Genomic DNA, 20,373 nt, shown 5'->3' with positions numbered 1-20,373 from the left:
AGCATAGTTATTTGTATGCTGGGCACTGTACATACACATGTCTATCTCATTATGTGACCTGTCACCTCGGTTGTCCTTTAACCACTTCAGGACCACAGTCTTTTCGCCCCTTAAGGACCAGAGCCTTTTTCTCCATTCAGACCACTGCAGCTTTCACGGTTTAATGCTCGGTCATACAACCTACCACCTAAATGAATTTTACCTCCTTTTCTTGTCACTAATACAGCTTTCTTTTGATGCTATTTGATTGCTCCTGCGAGTTTTACTTTTTATTATATTCATCAAAAAAGACATGAATTTTGGCAAAAAAATGATTTTTTAACTTTCTGTGCTGACATTTTTCAAATAAAGTAAAATTTCTGTATACATGCAGCGCGAAAAATGTGGACAAACATGTTTTTGATAAAAAAAAAACCATTCAGTGTATATTTATTGGTTTGGGTAAAAGTTGTAGCGTTTACAAACTATGGTGCCAAAAGTGAATTTTCCCATTTTCAAGCATCTCTGACTTTTCTGCGCACCTGTCAGGTTTCATGAGGGGCTAAAATTCCAGGATAGTACAAATACCCCCCAAATGACCCCATTTTGGAAAGAAGACATCCCAAAGTATTCAGTGAGAGGCATGGTGAGTTCATAGAAGATTTTATTTTTTGTCACAAGTTAGCGGAAAATGACACTTTCTGACAAAAAAAAGAAAAAAAAAAAGTTTCCATTTCTTCTAACTTGCAACAAAAAAAAATGAAATCTTCCACGGACTCACTATGCTCCTCTCTGAATACCTTGAAGTGTCTACTTTCCAAAATGGGGTCATTTGTGGGGTGTGTTCACTGTCCTGGCATTTTGGGGGGTGCCTAATTGTAAGCACCCCTGTAAAGCCTAAAGATGCTCATTGGACTTTTGGCCCCTTAGCGCAGTTAGGCTGCAAAAAAGTGCCACACATGTGGTATTGCCGTACTCAGGAGAAGTAGTATAATGTGTTTTGGGGTGTATTTTTACACATACCCATGCTGGGTGGGAGAAATATCTCTATAAATGACAATTGTTTTATTTTTTTTACACACAATTGTCTATTTATAGAGATATTTCTGCCACTCAGCATGGGTATGTGGAAAAATACACCCCAAAACACATTATACTACTTCTCCTGAGTACGGCGATACCACATGTGTGGCACTTTTTTGCACCCTAACTGCGCTAAGGGGCCCAAAGTTCAATGAGTACCTTTAGGATTTCACAGGTCATTTTGAGAAATTTCGTTTCAAGACTACTCCTCGCGGTTTAGGGCCCCTAAAATTCCAGGACAGTATAGGAACCCCACAAATTACCCCATTTTAGAAAGAAGACACCCCAAGGTATTCCGTTAGGAGGATGGTGAGTTCATAGAAGATTTTTTTTTTTTTGTCACAAGTTAGCGGAAATTGATTTTAATTGTTTTTTTTCACAAAGTGTCATTTTCCGCTAACTTATGACAAAAAATAAAATCTTCTATGAACTCACCATACTCCTAACGGAATACCTTGGGGTGTCTTCTTTCTAAAATGGGGTCATTTGTGGGGTTCCTATACTGCCCTGGCATTTTAGGGGCCCTAAACCGTGAGGAGTAGTCTTGAAACCAAATGTCGCAAAATGACCTGTGAAATCCTAAAGGTACTCATTGGACTTTGGGCCTCTTAGCGCACTTAGGGTGCAAAAAAGTGCCACACATGTGGTACCGCCGTACTCAGGAGAAGTAGTATAATGTGTTTTGGGGTGTATTTTTACACATACCCATGCTGGGTGGGAGAAATATCTCTGTAAATGACAATTGTTTGATTTTTTTTTACACACAATTGTCCTTTTACAGAGAGATTTCTCCCACCCAGCATGGGTATGTGTAAAAATACACCCCAAAACACAATATACTACTTCTTCTGAGTACGGCGATACCACATGTGTGACACTTTTTTGCAACCTAGGTGCGCTAAGGGGCCTAACGTCCTATTCACAGGTCATTTTGAGGCCTTTGGATTCTAGACTACTGCTCACGGTTTAGGGCCCCTTAAATGCCAGGGCAGTATAGGAACCCCACAAGTGACCCCATTTTAGAAAGAAGACACCCCAAGGTATTCTGTTAGGAGTATGGTGAGTTCATAGAAGATTTTTTTTTTGTCACAAGTTAGCGGAAAATGACACTTTGTGAAAAAAAAAACAGTACATATCAATTTCCGCTAACTTGTGACAAAAAATAAAATCTTCTATGAACTCATCATACACCTAACAGAATACCTTGGGGTGTCTTCTTTCTAAAATGGGGTCACTTGTGGGGTTCCTATACTGCCCTGGCATTTTACGGGCCCAAAACTGTGAGTAGTCTGGAAACCAAATTTCTCAAAATGACTGATCAGGGGTATAAGCATCTGCAAATTTTGATGACAGGTGGTCTATGAGGGGGCAAATTTTGTGGAACCGGTCATAAGCAGGGTGGCCTCTTAGATGACAGGATGTTTTGGGCCTGATCTGATGGATAGGAGTGCTAGGGGGTGACAGGAGGTGATTGATGGGTGTCTCAGGGGGCGGTTAGAGGGGAAAATAGATGCAATCAATGCACTGGAGAGGTGATCGGAAGGGGGTCTGAGGGGGACCTGAGGGTTTGGCCGAGTGATCAGGAGCCCACACGGGGCAAATTAGGGCCTGATCTGATGGGTAGGTGTGCTAGGGGGTGACAGGAGGTGATTGATGGGTGTCTCAAGGTGTGATTAGAGGGGGGAAATAGATGCAAGCAATGCACTAGCGAGGTGATCAGGGCTGGGGTCTGAGGACGTTCTGAGGTGTGGGCGGGTGATTGGGTGCCCGCAAGGGGCAGATTAGGGTCTAATCTGATGGGTAACCGTGACAGGTGGTGATAGGGGGTGATTGATGGGTAATTAGTGGGTGTTTAGAGGAGAGAAGAGATGTAAACACTGCACTTGGGAGGTGATCTGATGTCGGATCTGTGGGCGATCTATTGGTGTGGGTGGGTGATCAGATTGCCCACAAGGGGCAGGTTAGGAGCTGATTGATGGGTGGCAGTGACAGGGGGTGATTGATGGGTGGCAGTGACAGGGGGTGATTGATAGGTGATTGACAGGTGATCAGTGGGTTATTACAGGGAATAACAGATGTAAATATTGCACTGGCGAATTGATAAAGGGGGGTCTGAGGGCAATCTGAGCGTGTGGGCGGGTGATTGGGTGCCCGCAAGGGGTAGATTAGGGTCTAATCTGATGGGTAACAGTGACAGGTGGTGATAGGGGGTAATTGATAGGTGATTGATGGGTAATTAGTGGGTGTTTAGAGGAGAGAATAGATGTAAACAATGGATTTGGGAGGTGATCTGATGTCGGATCTGCGGGCGATGTATTGGTGTGGGTGGGTGATCAGATTGCCCGCAAGGGGCAGGTTAGTGGTTGATTGATGGGTAGCAGAGACAGGGGGTGATTGACTGGTGATTGACGGGTGATTGACAGGTGATTGACAGGTGATCAGGGGGGATAGATGCATACAGTACACGGGGGTAGGGGTCTGGGGGGGGGGTCTGGGGAGAATCTGAGGGGTGGGGGGGTGATCAGGAGGGGGCAGTGGGCAGGGGGGGGGATAAAAAAAAAATAGCGTTGACAGATAGTGACAGGGAGTGATTGATGGGTGATTAGGGGGGTGACTGGGTGCAAACAGTGGTCTGGGGGGTGGGCAGGGGGGGGTCTGAGGAGTGCTGTGGGCGATCAGGGGGCAGGGGGGGGGAAATCAGTGTGCTTGGGTGCAGACTAGGGTGGCTGCAGCCTGCCCTGGTGGTCCCTCGGACACTGGGACCACCAGGGCAGGAGGCAGCCAGTATAATAGGCTTTGTATACATTACAAAGCCTATTATACTATTTCCATGCGGCGATCCGGGTGCTAGTAACCCGCCGGCGCTTCCGAACGGCCGGCGGGTTACTACGAGCGGTGGGCGGAGCCAGTCCCCGGCGGCTGATCGCGTCACGAATGACGCGATCGCCGCATAGCCACCCACGCAGCCGCCCCCGCCGATGGGCGTATTGCGGTCGTTTGGGCCCGGACTTTGCCGCCGCCCATCGGCTGGGGGCGGTCCTCAAGTGGTTAATTGTTAGTTTGCTTACTGTACAGATCCTATACTGTTACCAGGGCAGGGCTGAGGCAGAGGTGAGAGAGGCTCCAGCCTCAGGGCGCAGTGTAGGTGGGGACTCACAACTCATCATTCCCCTGTTGGGTGTAAAGCAGAGAGAAATAAGAAAAGGGGATACATGGCAGTGCCTGCAAGCCAGATAACTAGAGATTAAGGTGTTAGGGGGGTTGGGGGCCCTGAGGCACCTCCTAGTCTAATAGCAATCAGTGTGTGACGGCTGGGGTGGGAAGGATGGAAGGGTGCACTTTGGTGCCTCAGCTGGAGGACCTTGTCCCGGCACTGACTGTTACGGTTTTCCCTGTTTTGCCTCGTTTTGCTACTTTGTTGTAGCGTGCTGTGTTGTCCTTGACATGATTGTAATACATTGGTTTTGTTTGCTCTCCGGTTGGAGTCAGGAAGGAAACAGAAAACCCCGAAGAAGTTCACAGGAGAGCAGCCATCCATCACCACTACGTTTGGCTTGAAAGGTGAGCTGTGCAAATATAAATGTAGCGCTTTGTGTTTACAGGCCATAATGATGTCATCCTAAAGGGTAACTGAAATATTTGATGAGGTGGCGATACCGGGGGCCTCATAAACGACATGCTCCTTAACATCTCCGGCTTCCACTCTGTGTTGGGAGCTATGTCCCTCGTTCCATGCTTAGTCAGGGCGGGGCACACTCTATGTCCTCTCCCTGCACCCTCTTCAGTTGCGCTCCTGAACAGCTGTGCACAGCAGCCAGGAGTGTTCTAAGCATGGAAATATTTGTAACCACGCATGCCCAGGATGCCCCCTTCCGTTAGGGGAGTGCGCATGCAGAGGTGTGGACCAAGAGTATAACATCAACACAGGGGAGGCTGGTTTCCCCATGTGCTATATGCCAGTAGTCACGTCAGGCCGAATGTGGATATCGCTAAGTGTGGACGGGGGAAGGGGGGGCATACAACACCAGGAGGGACAGCGTCAGGGGTTCTGCCGCTCGTCCTGATATTGCACGTCATTACCTCCGCGCACCCGATCAAGCATGTCTGACCAAGGTTTTCCAGCATGTCTGATCGATAAATGCCACCAGTTTCGCTGTGAAACTGGGCATGCTCTTGGCAGCAGCTATTTTCAGCTGATTCAATCGTAATTATTGAATCGGATTGTCGATTGTCTGCCAAGTTGAGTGGTGATTGGGCACCTTAAAGGGATACTGTAGGGGGGTCGGGGGAAAATGAGCTGAACTTACCCGGGACTTCTAATGGTCCCCCGCAGACATCCTGTGTTGGCGCAGCCACTCCCCAATGCTCCGGCCCCGCCTCCGGTTCACTTCTGGAATTTCTGACTTTAAAGTCAGAAAACCACTGCGCCTGCGTTGCTGTGTCCTCGCTCCTGCTGATGTCACCAGGAGTGTACTGCACAGACACAGACCATACTGGGCCTGCGCTGTGCGCTCTTGATGACATCAGCGGGATCGAGGACACGGCAACGCAGGTGCAGTGGTTTTCTGACTTTAAAGTCAGAAATTCCAGAAGTGAACCGGAGGCGGGGCCGGAGCATCGGTGAGCGGCTGCGCGGGCACAGGATGTCTGCGGGGGACTATTAGAAGCCCCGGGTAAGTTCAGCTCATTTTCCCCCGACCCCCCTACAGTATCCCTTTAAGTATTCAACATTGGGTCACATTTTTACAGTTACACTGTTTGTATCTGTCCTTTGTCTGTAAATTATACCGCTTCTAGTTTCTTGTACATTTGGCCCCATCCACGAGCCCTCATGATCACACCCACTTTTAGGCACAGCCATTCTGGTGCCAAGATCCTAGCAACACTCCTGTCTCTAGGGATTGCACTACAATCTAGTTAAAACTAAACTCTCTCCACCAACTTCTCTTACACCATGTCTTTTCCCTATGACAGATTGCCTTAGGAAACTGAGGAGGAGCTGCAGAGAGAGAGAATTTCATTCTCCTCAGCAGAATCCTTTTTTCTTGTGGCATGAGTAATGTGCAGCACAAACCCTTAGGCCGTGATGTTTACTTAGATAAAATTATACTTCGCACGAAGATAAATTATCCATCTAGCAAGGAATCCTGAAACACTGCAGAACCTTTCGATAGTGCTTTTCTCCCAAAGGACTCAAAGCGCTTAGGCTCTTTCAGTTTAGGATCAAGTATTCGCACAACAGAAGTTATATTTCTTCAAACCTATTCAGTAGGAGACCTTGGGCCAGTCTCCCTAACACTGCTACTGCCTATAGAGCGCGTCCTAGTGGCTGCAGCTCTGGCGCTTTGTCCGCCAGGAGAAAAGCGCGATATAAATGTTCTGTGTTTGTTTGTTTGTTCAAATGCCAAACTGAAAAGGTGGGTTTTCAGTCTGGATTTAAATACGTCCAGAGATGGACCTGTCCTGATCTGCTGAGGTAAGGAGTTCCATAATGTAGGAGCAGCAGACAGAAGGCTCTGGGACCAAAAGTTTCCAGGTGGACTCTGGGTATGACTAGATTAATAGAACTTGTATATCTGAGATTGCTGGGATTGCATTGCATTTGCACCATTTCTTTCATGTATCCAGGGCCCAGATTATGTAGTAATTTAAATGTCAGTAGGCCGATCTTGAATAGGTCCCTACATTTTATGGGTAGCCAGTGAAGGGAGTGTAGGACTGGTGTTATGTGGCAGTGACGGGGTTGGTTGGTCAACAGTCTGGCAGCAGTATTCTGTGTCAGCTGTAGGCGGTACAAGACCTTTTTTGGAAGGCCAGTGTAGAGAGCGTTGCAGTAGTCCAGTCGGGATGTAATGAAAGCATGTATTAAGGTTGGCAGATCTAGGGGGATGAGGTGCTTGATTTTCGCAATGTTCTTCAGGTGAAAATAGGATGATCTCACCACAGCAGAGATATGAGTTCTGAAGTTTAAATTCCCATCAATTAGAACTCCCAGGCTACACACATGCTCAGAGCTGTGTAAATCTGTGCCTCCTATTCCCAGTGCTGAAGACGGCAAGTGAAGTTGTATTGTTGTTATGCGCTGCCCTCCGATCAGAAGGACTTCAGTTTTATCTGCATTTAGCCTCAGCCAGTTGTCACTCATCCGTTTCTGTAGATCGGCTAAGCAGCGATTATAGTTGGAGTTGGGTCTGTCATAGTAGGCTTGAAGGAAAGATATAGTTGGATGCTGTCAGCATAGCAGCGGTATATCAGGCCGTGTTTTTGGGTTATTTTTTCAAGCGGTAACATGTAACTTGTGAAAAGCAGGGGAGAAATAGATATACCGCTTTGTTCCTTGCTTGATTTTATTCACACTCCCTTCACTCATAGGTCTGGGAAAAGCAGAAGACAAATCTCGCGCAAGACACAGCAAGTTTTTACAGGGGAGGATACGGGAGACTAAGAAGAGGGCGGAGCCTGCGGCGATAAGACCAGAGCACATCATGGTCGCCTCTCCAGGTAGGAGGTTGTGGGCTGGAACGTTATTACAGCACAGTCCCTAGTATCCAACGCTGGCGGGGATCGCCTGATGCATGTCTAGCAGCCTTTCTGAATCACCTAGCAACCTGCTAGCGGCTTCCACCGTGCACTAAAGCGGGCGTGTCAGCTGACCCACCTCGGGTCACGTGACACACCCACCTGCGTGCACGGGAGCCTCTAGACTTCCCTGGAAAGAAAAGTCTCCGTTATCCCTCAGCTGGCAGCAGGGGACTGTCATCACTTATTTCCCTCACTGTACCTCAGTGGAGAACCATCTAGCTTGCATAAAAGGCTCCTGAGTGGGAGGAAGTTTAGTGGCAAACAATTGTCAGCTCTTATACAGCGTCCTAGACATGAATAGTACTCTCAATCATAACAGACGGCAAAACTATCCCCGCAAGAGCAGGCATTATGGAGGTAGTGATCTGCCTCAACACACCTTTATAAATAGGATTTATAACATTTTGCTATAAAAAATGTGAACAGCAAAGTCAGTTAACCCTATACACGTTTGTTTAGAGTAAAAAACACAGAATCCAGGCTGCCCCCCCCTCAAGCTAGGACTATTTTAAAGAGAACCCGAGGTGTGTTTAAAGAATGTGATCTGCATAGTGAGGCTGGATCTGCCTATACAGCCCAGCCTCTGTTGCTATCCCAAACTCCACTAAGGTCCCCCTGCACTCTGCAATCCCTCATAAATCACAGCCATGCTGTGAGGCTCTGTTTACATCTGTAGTGTCAGTCTCAGCTGCTCCCCCGCCTCCTGCATAGCTCCGGTCCCTGCCCCCATCCCTTCCCTCCAATCAGCAGGGAGGGAAGGGATGCAGGCGGGGACTGGAGTTCTGCAGGAGGCGGGGAGAGCAGCAGACTGACACTATAGAGATAAACACAGCCAGCTCTGACAAGCTGTTTGTCAGCAGCGTGGCTGTGATTTATGAGGGATTGCAGAGTGCAGGGGGATTTTAGGGGGGTTTGGGATAGCAACAGAGGCTGGGCTGTATAGGCAGATCCAGCCTCTGTATGCAGATAATATTCTTCAAACCCACCTCGGGTTCTCTTTAATATGTAATGGGGAGGAGGTGCTGGAGGGAGTGTGGAAAACAAAACAGCAACGTAAATTAACCCTCCGCACACTCACTTGCAAATTCTTTCACAGAATTCATGCAGGAACAAAACGCTAGCCCTAAGTTAAAAGCTGGGGTCTTTGTTACAAGAATGAATTCTGTTATGTAGTCATATGTAGTCACATACACCGCATACAGGTTCTATGTTTTAGTATGTGCCCTAACTCTGGCCTTGTAACATGCATGATGGTGTAGGGATAGCCTTTGGTTTCAGCGTGAATTGTGTGAATTTGCAAGTGAGTGTGCAGAGGGTTAATTTATTTTGCTGTTTTGTTTGCCACACCCCTTCCAGCACCCCCCTCTTACATATTTAAATATTTAAATGTCCTAGCTTGAGGGGAGGGGCCTGGATTCTGTGTTTTCTCTTAGAAAAATTGGAACTGACCGTTCTCATTTGTAGCACTGTAATAAATGGGCCCCATATTGCTCATAGATGCTTTTAGCGTGGCCTCCTGGGTGTGAGACCTTCCATACCAGTATGTCTTCTGTTTACAGCCAGAATCCTGGATGCTTTAAAGACGTTTTGCAGATTATGAGTTATTGATTCACTTTTACTGATCTGGAGGCATGGAACGAAAATCAGAAACCTTTTTTTTTTGCAGCTCTAAGACTGTCTCTAAACATCTCGGCTAATAAATAATGTATTCTATTAAATCAATGTATGAGTCATCTGCGGAGCAGCGCACGGAGCATCATTAATTAAAATGTTCACCTGTGAATAAATGCTATCCGGAATCATTGAGTGAGGTAGAATTTGTAAGGAAAAAATAAACTAACACAGAAAATAGCAGTGATTGGGCCTCTAGGGGAAAAAGCGCTGAGTTGCTTGTGCATACTATTTCAATCAACCCAAATAGACAAATAGGAAACTACATTGAAGACCAGGATTTTTTTGGTTATTAAAAATAAGTCTTAAAGCAGACCTGAAGTGAAAAAAAATCTTTTGATATAATGCAGTGTTCTCCCCAGAATTTTTTTTTCCAGCTGGGTGGCCTGAATACTGTATATACTCGGGTATAAGTCTATACTTTTATGAAGTGAATCAGACCTAAATTTTTAGAGGTCGACTTATACACGAGTCACATGCAACACTGAGCACACTGAGGAACGTCTGTACTAATAGTGACATTCCCATTTTCAGCAATTTACCCAGTGGTAAGTGATACTTTGAGGAAAGGAAATGGCAAAATAATACAGGTATGAAAGTCCTGGCCACAACAATTAACAAGGAAAGGGGCAGGGGAGGAATATATATATATATATCCTTGCATTATTCTGTCACAGTGTTAAAACCACACACTGTATTTTAAGCTATAAAACAAAGCAGAGCTAATGACCATTTGAACTTTCCTGCAGTGAAACCTTATCTCAAGCTGTTTCTTGGCTGTTGAAGTGCTTCAGGGCTGTATCTGACCCATTTGGGTGGAAGAGCTCAGAGAAACTCTTTTGCATTGAAGACTGACATTTTTTAACTCTTCCTGCACTGGAAAACAAGATGAGACTTTTCTTTGCTACTTATATTGTATTTCTTAGTTGTACTACTCATAGAATTCTTTATCTGCTAAGTTTATATTCAATTCAGGTTTGCTTCAAAGCAACCCTGTAGCGACCTAAAAAAGAATAGTTAGATGCTCACCTATGGAGAGAGACGGCTCTGGATCCCTTTGAGGCTTCCTGGTCCACTTCCTGATTGATGGAAGCAGACATTTTGTAAACCTCTTTCAAATGGGCGTATCTGCCATAGGCAGTCATGTGACACAGAGTTCTGTGACAAGAGATCAGATTACAACTTACGATTATACACAAATGAGGGGAGTTAGACAGGCTAAACTCTCTATGTACATACAGGGTGCATTTCTGTCTGTTTTCCTTCTGTCCTGTGCAAGAGTTCAGGTCCACTCTAATGAATAGCGACTGAACAACCGCATAAAATGTCTTATTGGCTAGGTCCGAGTCATGAGACGATTGTTAAACATCATGTGATGCTGACTGGCTAATTAAAGGGCTTGATAATGTGTAAAGACTGGACATGATTGGTGGCTGCTGTAGCTGTCCAGAGGACACACCCCTGAGTGGGAGGATCTTACCCGAGTCCTTTTAATGGAAGTGAGATGGATATGGAGGCTGACATTTCTTTAACAATGCAAATTGCCCGACTGTCTTACTGATTCTCTGCCACTAATACTTTTAGCCATAGACCTTGAACAAGCATGCAGATCAGATGTATCTGACTGATTAGCTGCATGCTTGTTTCAGGTGTGTGATTCAGACACTACTGTAGCCAAAGTGAACAGTAGGACTGCCAGGCTTATATGCATTGTTTAAAAGGAAATAAATATGGCAGCCTCCACATCCCTCTCACTTCAGATGTGCTACCTTTGATCATCTTTCAGTGGTTCCAGGTGGTCCCGGTACATCACTTGAACTGGTCAGTAAGATGCTACTCATTATGCCTTGCATGCAAATATAATGCAAATTGTATGCAGCTTAGAATTAACCCAAGCATATCGGCTTCCTGTCAATTCTGAATGGGCAAATTCCAAGCCTCATGCAGAGTTGAGTTTTGGTGCACCTACCAACCACCTTCACATGCTCTCCCCCCTGTACCAGGCAGTGTGGATGACAAGTTCCATCGGCAGAGCAACAGAAGGGGCGAGGTGACCTGTCCCAACTGCGGATCCGTGACTCGCAAAACCATGGCGGGACTGCGGAAACACATGGATGTCTGTGAGCAGGTAAGACCCGCCTCCTCTAGGGGTTACAGTGCACTGCCAGCTTCAAGTGCGAGAGATACGGAGGCTGCCATCTTCATTCCCTTATAAACAATGCCAGTTGCCTGGCTGTCATGCTGAGCTTTTGGCTTTAGTTGTGTTTGAGTCACACATCTGCCAACAGCATGCAGCCAGTGGAGTCACACCAGAGTCACAGCATCTAATGTGCTGCTCATTCTGGGCCAGTGACTTATAGTACTAGATGCGGAGCATCAGCACAGAAGTCATGGTAACTGGCATTGTTTATTACAGAATAAGGATGGCAGACTCCATATACCTCTCACGTAGCATCTTTTTTTTTTTTTTTTACAATTTTGACAACTATGAGCGTGAGCTAGAACTGACAGAGGCACTTGGCCCAGACATTGATGTACAGAGTTTTGTATTGCTCCGTTATTGCCTGATGAAGCGGGAGTGGTCCTGCAAAACGCATTGTGGAGTGTTGCTAATACATGTTATTGTTGACCTACTATCAACAGATCTCGTGTCTACTTACTGTGAAGGAAAGTCCACCACTACCTTTTTAAACAGATTTTAATTGTTTTTATCCTGCTTTGATGCCTCTTTTCCAACCTCTATCGAATAGGCTAGAACTAGGTTGTTATCCCAACAGGAAGTCAGGCTTATTGCTCAGTAGGGACAAAAGATGCAGTAAAAGTATCACATCCTTAAGGTGGCCACACACATTTCAGTTTTTATTTTGATTCAATTTGACCAATCCAATCCAATGTTTTGCTTGATTGGAATTTTTTAAGAAAGTGTAAGTTTTAACCTTTTAATGACCGCTCCACGCCACAACCACATTGCTACTTACAGGGGATGTAACATCTCTGTACATCTATCAGTATCTCCTGCCATCATCATTCTCTGTTTAGCGTTACTATTATTAATTTTATTTATTGTATTTATAAAGCGCCAACATATTACGCAGCGCTGGACAATAAATATATACACTGATACAAGGATGACAGACATAACAAGGTTATACAACATAGAACAACGTTATACAAGGCAAACGGTACAAGATGCATGATCATGCAATATGGGCTGTTTAGGTAGGCCCAGCAATACAAGTAGAGGATCTCATAGGAAAGGAGCACACGATCCTGTAGATTACACTAGGGAAGGAAGGACCCTGCCGAAGGCTTACAATCTAAGATGAATTACCACCGAACACCACATTACTACTTACAGGGGGACGTAACCTCTCTGTATATCTATCAGTATCTCCTGCCATTATCATTCTCTGTTTAGAATTACAATTACCACTGAACACCACATTGCTACTTACAGGGGGATGTAACATCTCTGTACATCCATCTATATCTCCTGCCATCATCATTCTCTATTTAGCATTACAATTACCACTGAACACCACATTACTACTTACAGGGGGACGTAACCTCTCTGTATATCTATCAGTATCTCCTGCCATTGTCATTTGCTGTTTAGCATTGCAATTACCAGTGAACAGTGGCGGTCGTCTTGAGGATGGTGTGGGAGGCCTCTGCAGGATCCAGATGCTTCCCTCTTCCTTTATTTTACTTCCGCCTCGACTTTAAAATTTGGATGGCAGGTCTGCTTTTTTATGTGTGTGTGCGATGCGGACTCCGAAAAATAACTTTAAAATTTGCGTTTTGCATGATTCCCATACGTTTTTGAAGATAATCAGATAGATTGTCATGTAAATGAACTTCAGTGGCGGAAAAATCGCAATGGAAAGTTACGCAAACAAGCACATGTCAAAATTGCAAAAAATGTGCACAAAAGTTTATTTAAAAGAAATGCAAAAATATTGCAAACACATACTCATATATTTGGAAAATAGCATTCATAAACCGCAAGGACAAACGTGAATGCTCTCTGAGGGATTAAATATAAATGCAGTTATGTGCGTACAGTTATTCCTTTAAGAGGCCCTGTAGCGACGTATAGTAGAATGCAGTAAATCATTCAGGATACCCACTGGTTTCACCATCAGAAACACTTCCTATATGTTTATATTACTGTATATCTGTCTGTAGCCCTGCCCTCCCAGTGACGCTTAGCCTAGGCTGTTTAGCTGTGCAGAATTCTCCTACCAGAGCATTCTGAGAGACCAGGTATGCTTTGTACTAGCTTTACAACTCTCAGAAACAGAAACAGTCTGCAGTGATGCATTGAACAGTAGTAAAGATGTCACCACCTGCGATACATTTTAGAAGGTAAATTAGGACGAGGAAAGATTTTACAATGGGCAAACATGAATATTGTAAAAAATAAAAATAAAAAAATGTTGTTTTTTTTAACTACAGTTCCTCTTTAAGTATAAGGGCACTGGCACTTTAAGACTGGAAATATCTTGTGTGTGCCAGGCAATGCAGTGATTATGTCTCCCTGTTCATCCAATCAGCTTCAAGAAGCACTGCGATGTCAGCACTGCCGGAAGCAGTTCAAATCGAAAGCTGGCCTCAACTACCACACTATGGCTGAACACGTCAATAAGGTACCAGCATGATCTGTGCGCTGTCGCCCTCTGAGTGCTGAGCTAGGCAGGCACTAATTCAGCAGTTTTTAATACATTAGCAGCAGTCGTTGATAAAGGCTTGTATGCAAATAGTAGGCATTCCGGAACTCAAATACACTTCCTGATTTTGACTAACCCAAGTCTAAAGCTGATCAGCCTGACAGATTGGCTTGGCTGAGTGCTGGCATTGTTCTCCTCTCTAACCCCTCCCGCTCTGTGATTGTCAGAGAGGGGCGGCATCAGAAGAGCTGCAGGAGAGGTAGATGAGATGGGCAGCAGAGTTTAGTAGGGATTGGCAGAGAGGGGCATCATCAGAGGAGTGGGAGGAGAGGTGGAGGAGACAGGCATCAGAGTTTACTAGGGATTGGCAGAGAGGGGCAGCATCAGTGGATCGGGGTAGAGAGGTGGATGAGGCAGGCAGCAGAGGTCAGAAGGGATTGGCAGACAGGGGCAGCATCAGAGGAGCGGGAGAAGAGATGGATGAGGCGGGCAGCAGAGGTCAGTAGGGATTGGCAGAGAGGAGTGGGAGGAGAGGTAGATGAGAGATGAGTAGCAGAGAAGGGCAACATCAGAGGAGCGGAAGGAGAGGTGGGCAGCAGAGTTCAGTAGATATTGGCAGAGAAGGGCAGAATCAGAGGAGCAGGACGAGAGGTGGATGAGACAGGAAGCAGAGAGGGGAAGCATCAGATGAGCTGGAGGAGAGGTGGATGAGGCGGGCAGCAAAGGTCATTAGGGATTGGCAGAGAGGGGCAGCATTGGAGGAGAGGTGGATGTGACGGGCAGCAGAGTTGAGTAGGGAATGTAAAAGAGTGGCCATGTCATAGGAGAGATGGATGAGGCAAGTGGCAGAGGTCAGTAGGGATTGGCAGAGAGGGCATCAGAGAAGTGGGAGAAGAGGTGGATGAGAGACAGGCAGCAGAATTCAGTAGATAATAGCAGAGAGGGGCAGCATCAGAGGAGTGGAAGGAGAGGTGGATGAGGTGGGCAGCAGAGTTCAGTAGATATTGGTATAGAGGGGCAGGAGGAGAGGTGGATGAGGCAGGAAGTAGAGGTCAGTAGGGACTGGCAGAGAGGGGCATCATCAGAGGACCTGGAGGAGAGGTGGATGTGACGGGTAGCAGAGTTGAGTAGGGAGTGAAAAAGAGTTGCTGTGTCATAGGAGAGATGGAGGTCAGCAGGGATTGGCAGAGAGGGCATCAGAGGAGTGGGAGGAGAGGTGGATGAGAGATGGGCGGCAGAGTTCAGTAGATTTTGGCAGAGAGGGGCAGGATTAGAGGAGTGATGGATGAGGCAGCAGCGTTGAATAGAGAGGGACCATACTAGAGGAGCGGAAGGAGAGGAGAATGAGACTGGCCTCAAAGGACAGTAGGGATTGGCAGAGAGGGGCAGGAGGAGAGGTGGATGAGGCAGGCAGCAGAGTTTAGTATTGGACAAGCATCAGTGTGTGCGCAGCCAACAATTAAAGTGAACCGAGCAGCATTTCTAGCCCCAAAGCATCTCAACAGCACATAAAAATGCATGCTAACAATGTGACTTGTTACTAAAAATATCCATTCTACCTCTTCTTTTTTACATTCAAGTATTTGTTAGAGGCTTTTATTACCCTACTTCTGTGGCCTGCCATCCAAAGAAAAAGGCAGATAAGGACTGCTGTAATTGGCAGTAGCAATGAGCAAAAAGAAGGCTTTCATCAGCAGAGGTATGGGGAGATAATACACTGTGCTTCAAACAGTTTATAGAAGTCACACTTGATTATCTTTATACCGTCCTCTGGATGAATAAGGGCAGAGGGAAGAGGAGGGGGGAGATGACCGCTCCTACAGCAACAGAATTAAAAACCAGGACAAACTGCAGAAAAAAAAGCTGCTTGGATCTCTTTAAGAATAAAGTTACAGAGCTCTTGCTCACTAGGAATGACTTATTGATCCACACCCTCAGCTCCCAGCATACATTGCACTCATGCAGTACATTTAACTGGCATTATTTTCAGGCGTCAGATGCCTGGAACTCTGTATGACCGCCAAGACATTGAGTTGAACCTTCAAGAAATATATTAATTAGAACCTTTTGTGGCACAAAGAGAGCCAACAGCTGAACCTTTAGTCTTTTCAGTTTTGTTTCCAGGAGCTTACATTTCACAGTGTTGTGGTTTTGTTTAGATTTTTTTAAGTTTATAAAAAATGTGTATATTGGGCAGACCAAACAGGCTGACTAACCATTGTCTTTAGTCTTCCAGTCCAGCAGAGGTCCCGCTAGATGACCCCAGGGAGCGGGAACGCCTCCGCAAGGTCCTCAAGCAGATGGGAAAGCTGCGGTGTCCAAAAGAGGTACATGTACAGAAAGTGACATCGTATGACTGCACCAATCCGCACACGGCCAGTCTGCAGAAAAAGCTTGCCTGTATGCCTGGGCCCTGCAGAAAGGAGGCCATCCCTGAGACAGTGAGCTCATGTGACCATTGCCAATTGTAGGCAAGGGTATAGAAGTGGGTACATCTGAAAGGAATTTTGAGGAAACCCTCACACAAAATTTGTGGAGAATGACGAGGATTAAAGTGGGATACAATGCTGACATAACATTCAATAAAATGTGTTTTCCTGCTTTTTATAACCCATACGGTTACCAGATTTGCTTTTGTACACAAGTAATACTGTCTGTATACAAATAAGTTCCCAAAGTACAGTTTATCTGCTCTGAAAAATGCCATTGCATTTTATTGCAGAGCTGCTGTATCTACATATTAACTACCTTAGTTACTGCATCTTGTGCAGTATATTTACGTCCCTCAGGACTTCATCTAAAGTCCCAGGGACGTAGATATTTTTCCATTGCGGCGGCTAGCTCTCGCTCGCTCCCGTACACGTTCTCACCGCCACCCGTTAGTGAAGAGTGTCAATGATCACCAGCATCAATGAGATGACTTCGGTCATTTTAATAACAAAAGCAACACATACACGCATTACTTCCTGTTAATGTACTAACAGTACGCACAGGAAGATAATGCATGAGGACATCTTGTGGCCAAATAGTAAAATTATACCTACATACATTTTTCCTAATAAAAAGACGTACACATATTAAAATACATACTAAATTAACCACTCTGTGACCGCCTAACGCCGCAGAGTGGCTCCCCCAGGACCGCGTAACGCCGATTGGTGTCAAGTCCTAGGGGTGGAGATTAAAAGTGAACGCTCGCATGTGCGATCATTCCCTGCTGAGACGTGGAGCTCAGTGATCAGCTTGCTAGCCGCAGTCTTGGCTGGCAGACTGTTAAAAAAATAAACAGATTTTTCCGTTGTACAAAGCTATGATCTACTGTAGCGCTGTACGGGGGACAGCTCTGTCACTGAGCTGTCGTACCTCCCATGACCCCCCACCACCACCACCACCGTGGCAGTGATTGGCTGTCGGGGAGGAGGGTGGGATGGTGGCAGGGAAAATGTAAGAAAAATAAACTATTTTAATATATTAAGAACATTAAAGGGGCACTATGGTTAATTTCTTCCTTTTAAGTGCCTTTAACCTAAGTATTAGTATGTGAAACGTTGTTATTGACATTTATTTTCGCTGATCAAACGTTTTTTTTTACATTGACACCAGCCATTTAAACCTAATGAGGCACGTCGTAAGATTTACCTTCCTGACGCCGAATCGGCATAATCCATCCTCATATAGGAGGCATCTGTAACTGTAAATGTGTTCCTAATACTTCCCCCCCCCCTCCCCCCCATCCGCTCAGCGGAGGAACAATCCAACTGTAACGGCACGATCGTACCGTTACTGAGATGTGTGTAGGCTGCAGCGGCTTTACGTCTCTTTAGCTTCTCGCTGCCCGCTGAGGACCCCTGGCACAGCGACAGACACCTATTGTTGTCCGTTGCGTGCTGGTTACCACAGCAACGGACAACAATAGGTGTCTGTCGCTGTGCCAGGGGTCCTCAGCAGGCAGCGTAAAGCTAAAGAGACGTAAATCCGCTGCAGCCTACACACATCTCAGTAACGGTACGATCGTGCCGTTACAGTTGGATTGTTCCTCCTCTGAGCGGATGGGGGGGGGAAGTATTAGGAACACATTTACAGTTACAGATGCCTCCTATATGAGGATGGATTATGCCGATTCGGCGTCAGGAAGGTAAATCTTCCGACGTGCCTCATTAGGTTTAAATGGCTGGTGTCAATGTAAAAAAAAACTTGATCAGCGAAAATAAATGTCAATAACAATGTTTCACATACTAATACTTAGGTTAAAGGCACTTAAAAGGAAGAAATTAACCATAGTGCCCCTTTAATAATAAAAAAAAACCCGTTGCAGCAGCAATCAGATGCCACCAACAGAAAGTGGCATGAAAAGGAGTGAAGATTCATTTGTGTGCTAAGTTGTATGGCCCTGCAGCAAACTGTTAAAGGGGTTATTTCGCAAAAAAAGTAGGCAGTTAAAAAATGTGACAGATGACAGGTTTTGAGCCAGTCCATCTTTTTAAGGGGGATTCTCAGGGCTTTCTTTGTTTTCAACAGCATTTCCTGAACAGCAGTTTAACTGCCAAAATAGCAAGATACCAGCCGGCCTCCCTAATCACTTGCACACTATTATGTCAGTTAGATTTTGCAACTGTTGTTCAGGAAATGCTGTTGTAAACAAAGAAAGCCCTGAGAATCCCCCTTAAAAAGATGGACTGGCCTAAAACCTGTCATCTGTCACATTTTTTAACTGCCTACTTTTTTCTCGAAAGAACCCCTTTAAAGCTGCAGTGTGCTGAATTGTAAAGAATTGCCTGGTCACTAGGGGGGTGTAAGCCTGTGGTCCTTAAAGGGACACTTAAAGAGAAACTCCAACCTAGAATTGAACTTTATCCCAATCAGTAGCTGATACCCCCTTTTACATGAGAAATATGATGCTTTTCTCAAACAGACCATCAGGGGGCGCTGTATGACTGATTTCGTGCTGAAACCCCTCCCACAAGAAGCTCTGAGTACCGCGGTACTCTGGGCAAACTGCCACAATGTAACAATGTTCACAGACAGGAATTAGCTGTTTACAACTGTCTCTAACAGCCAAAACAGAAAGGAGCAGCTACATAACCTGCCCACAGTAAAAATGTCACCATGTAATAAATGTCAGAATGTAAATCGGGGAGAGGAAAGATTTTACAATGAGCAAACACTGACTAAATCATTTATACATAATTATTGTAAAAATGAAGCACTTTTTTTTACTACATTATTTTCACTGGAGTTCCTCTTTTTAAGCCAGAAAATAAAAATGAGTTTTACTCACCTGGGGCTTCTACCAGCCCCCTGCAGCAGTCATGTGCCCTCGCAGCCACTCACTAATCCTCTGGTCCCCCACTGCCAGCTAGTTTCGTTTTTGCCAACAGGCCCGTCAGGACTGGCCACGCATAGCTTTTTCCGCATTCCCGACTGTAATTAGCGCTATTGCGGGCCGCAACGCGTTGCCGCATTACGAACGCATAGATATGTGGCAACGCGTATTTTTGTACGCGTTGCGGCCCGCAATAGCGCTAATTGCAGTCGGGAATGCGGAGGAAGCTATGCGTGGCCAGTCCTGGTGGGCCTGTTGGCAAAAACGAAACTAGCTGGCAGCGGGGGACCAGAGGATTAGTGAGTGGCTGTGAGGGCACAGGACTGTTGCAGGGGGCTGGTAGAAGCCCCAGGTGAGTAAAAGTCATTTTTATTTTCTGGCTTGATTTACCTCATGAGGAAAATCAACTTTTGAATTCTGGTAGTTTAAGTAAAGTTTTACCTCATGGAATTTCATGAGGTAATTTATGTGGTAATTTTCGACTAAAAATATGCAGTATTTAGTGGTAAAATACCTCACTCTTGAATTCTGAAGTGAAATAAGGTGCGTGTTTGCATGTCTTTTACCTCACATAATTAGACCTACCTCTACCACACAGAAAATACATTTCTGTGATTAAGACTTTAGCTAAGACAGGTATTAAGTTCCCCCAATATAGCTAAGTCTGGTTTAAGTGTCCCTAGCATTGCTAAGACAGGTATAAGTGTATCCAGTATAGCTAAGACAGGTATTACCAAGGGCATTTGACACTGGGTGCTTGGTATTAAATGAAAACCACCACCCCTCCCCCCAAAAAAATAAAAAATAGAAAGGAGTAGGTGTGGTGTGCTGAGCCTCGGCAGGTAATGCCAGATATAGGTGCCCCCCGTATGGGTAGCGTGGAATAGTTGCCCCCAGTATAGGTAGCCTAGAATAGTTGACCCCCAGTATTGGCAGCGTAGTATGTTTGCCCCCAGTATAGGTAGCCTGGAATAGTTGCCCTCATTATAGGTAGCCTAGAATAGTGACCCCCAGAATAGGTAGCCTGGAAAAGTTGCCCCCAGTCTATACTAAATATATAGCCAG

The 20,373-nt window shown here is 45.5% G+C and overlaps 1 protein-coding gene across 4 annotated transcripts in view; it reads left to right on the top strand.

Annotated features, from left to right (window-relative positions):
- Positions 1-20,373, top strand: part of ZNF512B (zinc finger protein 512B) — a 64,545-nt gene that overhangs the window by 30,706 nt on the left and 13,466 nt on the right. For all 4 annotated transcript variants that reach the window (XM_068262780.1, XM_068262779.1, XM_068262781.1 and 1 more), the window contains 5 exons: positions 4,552-4,623; positions 7,435-7,563; positions 11,319-11,443; positions 13,872-13,964; positions 16,214-16,312. In XM_068262780.1, the coding sequence (XP_068118881.1) occupies positions 4,552-4,623; positions 7,435-7,563; positions 11,319-11,443; positions 13,872-13,964; positions 16,214-16,312 (518 nt within the window). The remainder of the gene's footprint in view (positions 1-4,551; positions 4,624-7,434; positions 7,564-11,318; positions 11,444-13,871; positions 13,965-16,213; positions 16,313-20,373) is intronic.

This window comes from Hyperolius riggenbachi, chromosome 12 (genome assembly GCF_040937935.1).
Source record: "Hyperolius riggenbachi isolate aHypRig1 chromosome 12, aHypRig1.pri, whole genome shotgun sequence".
Lineage (NCBI taxonomy): Eukaryota > Metazoa > Chordata > Amphibia > Anura > Hyperoliidae > Hyperolius > Hyperolius riggenbachi.
The sequence above is the reverse complement of the archived record's forward strand: the minus strand, read 5'-3'. Positions and strand labels throughout refer to the sequence as shown.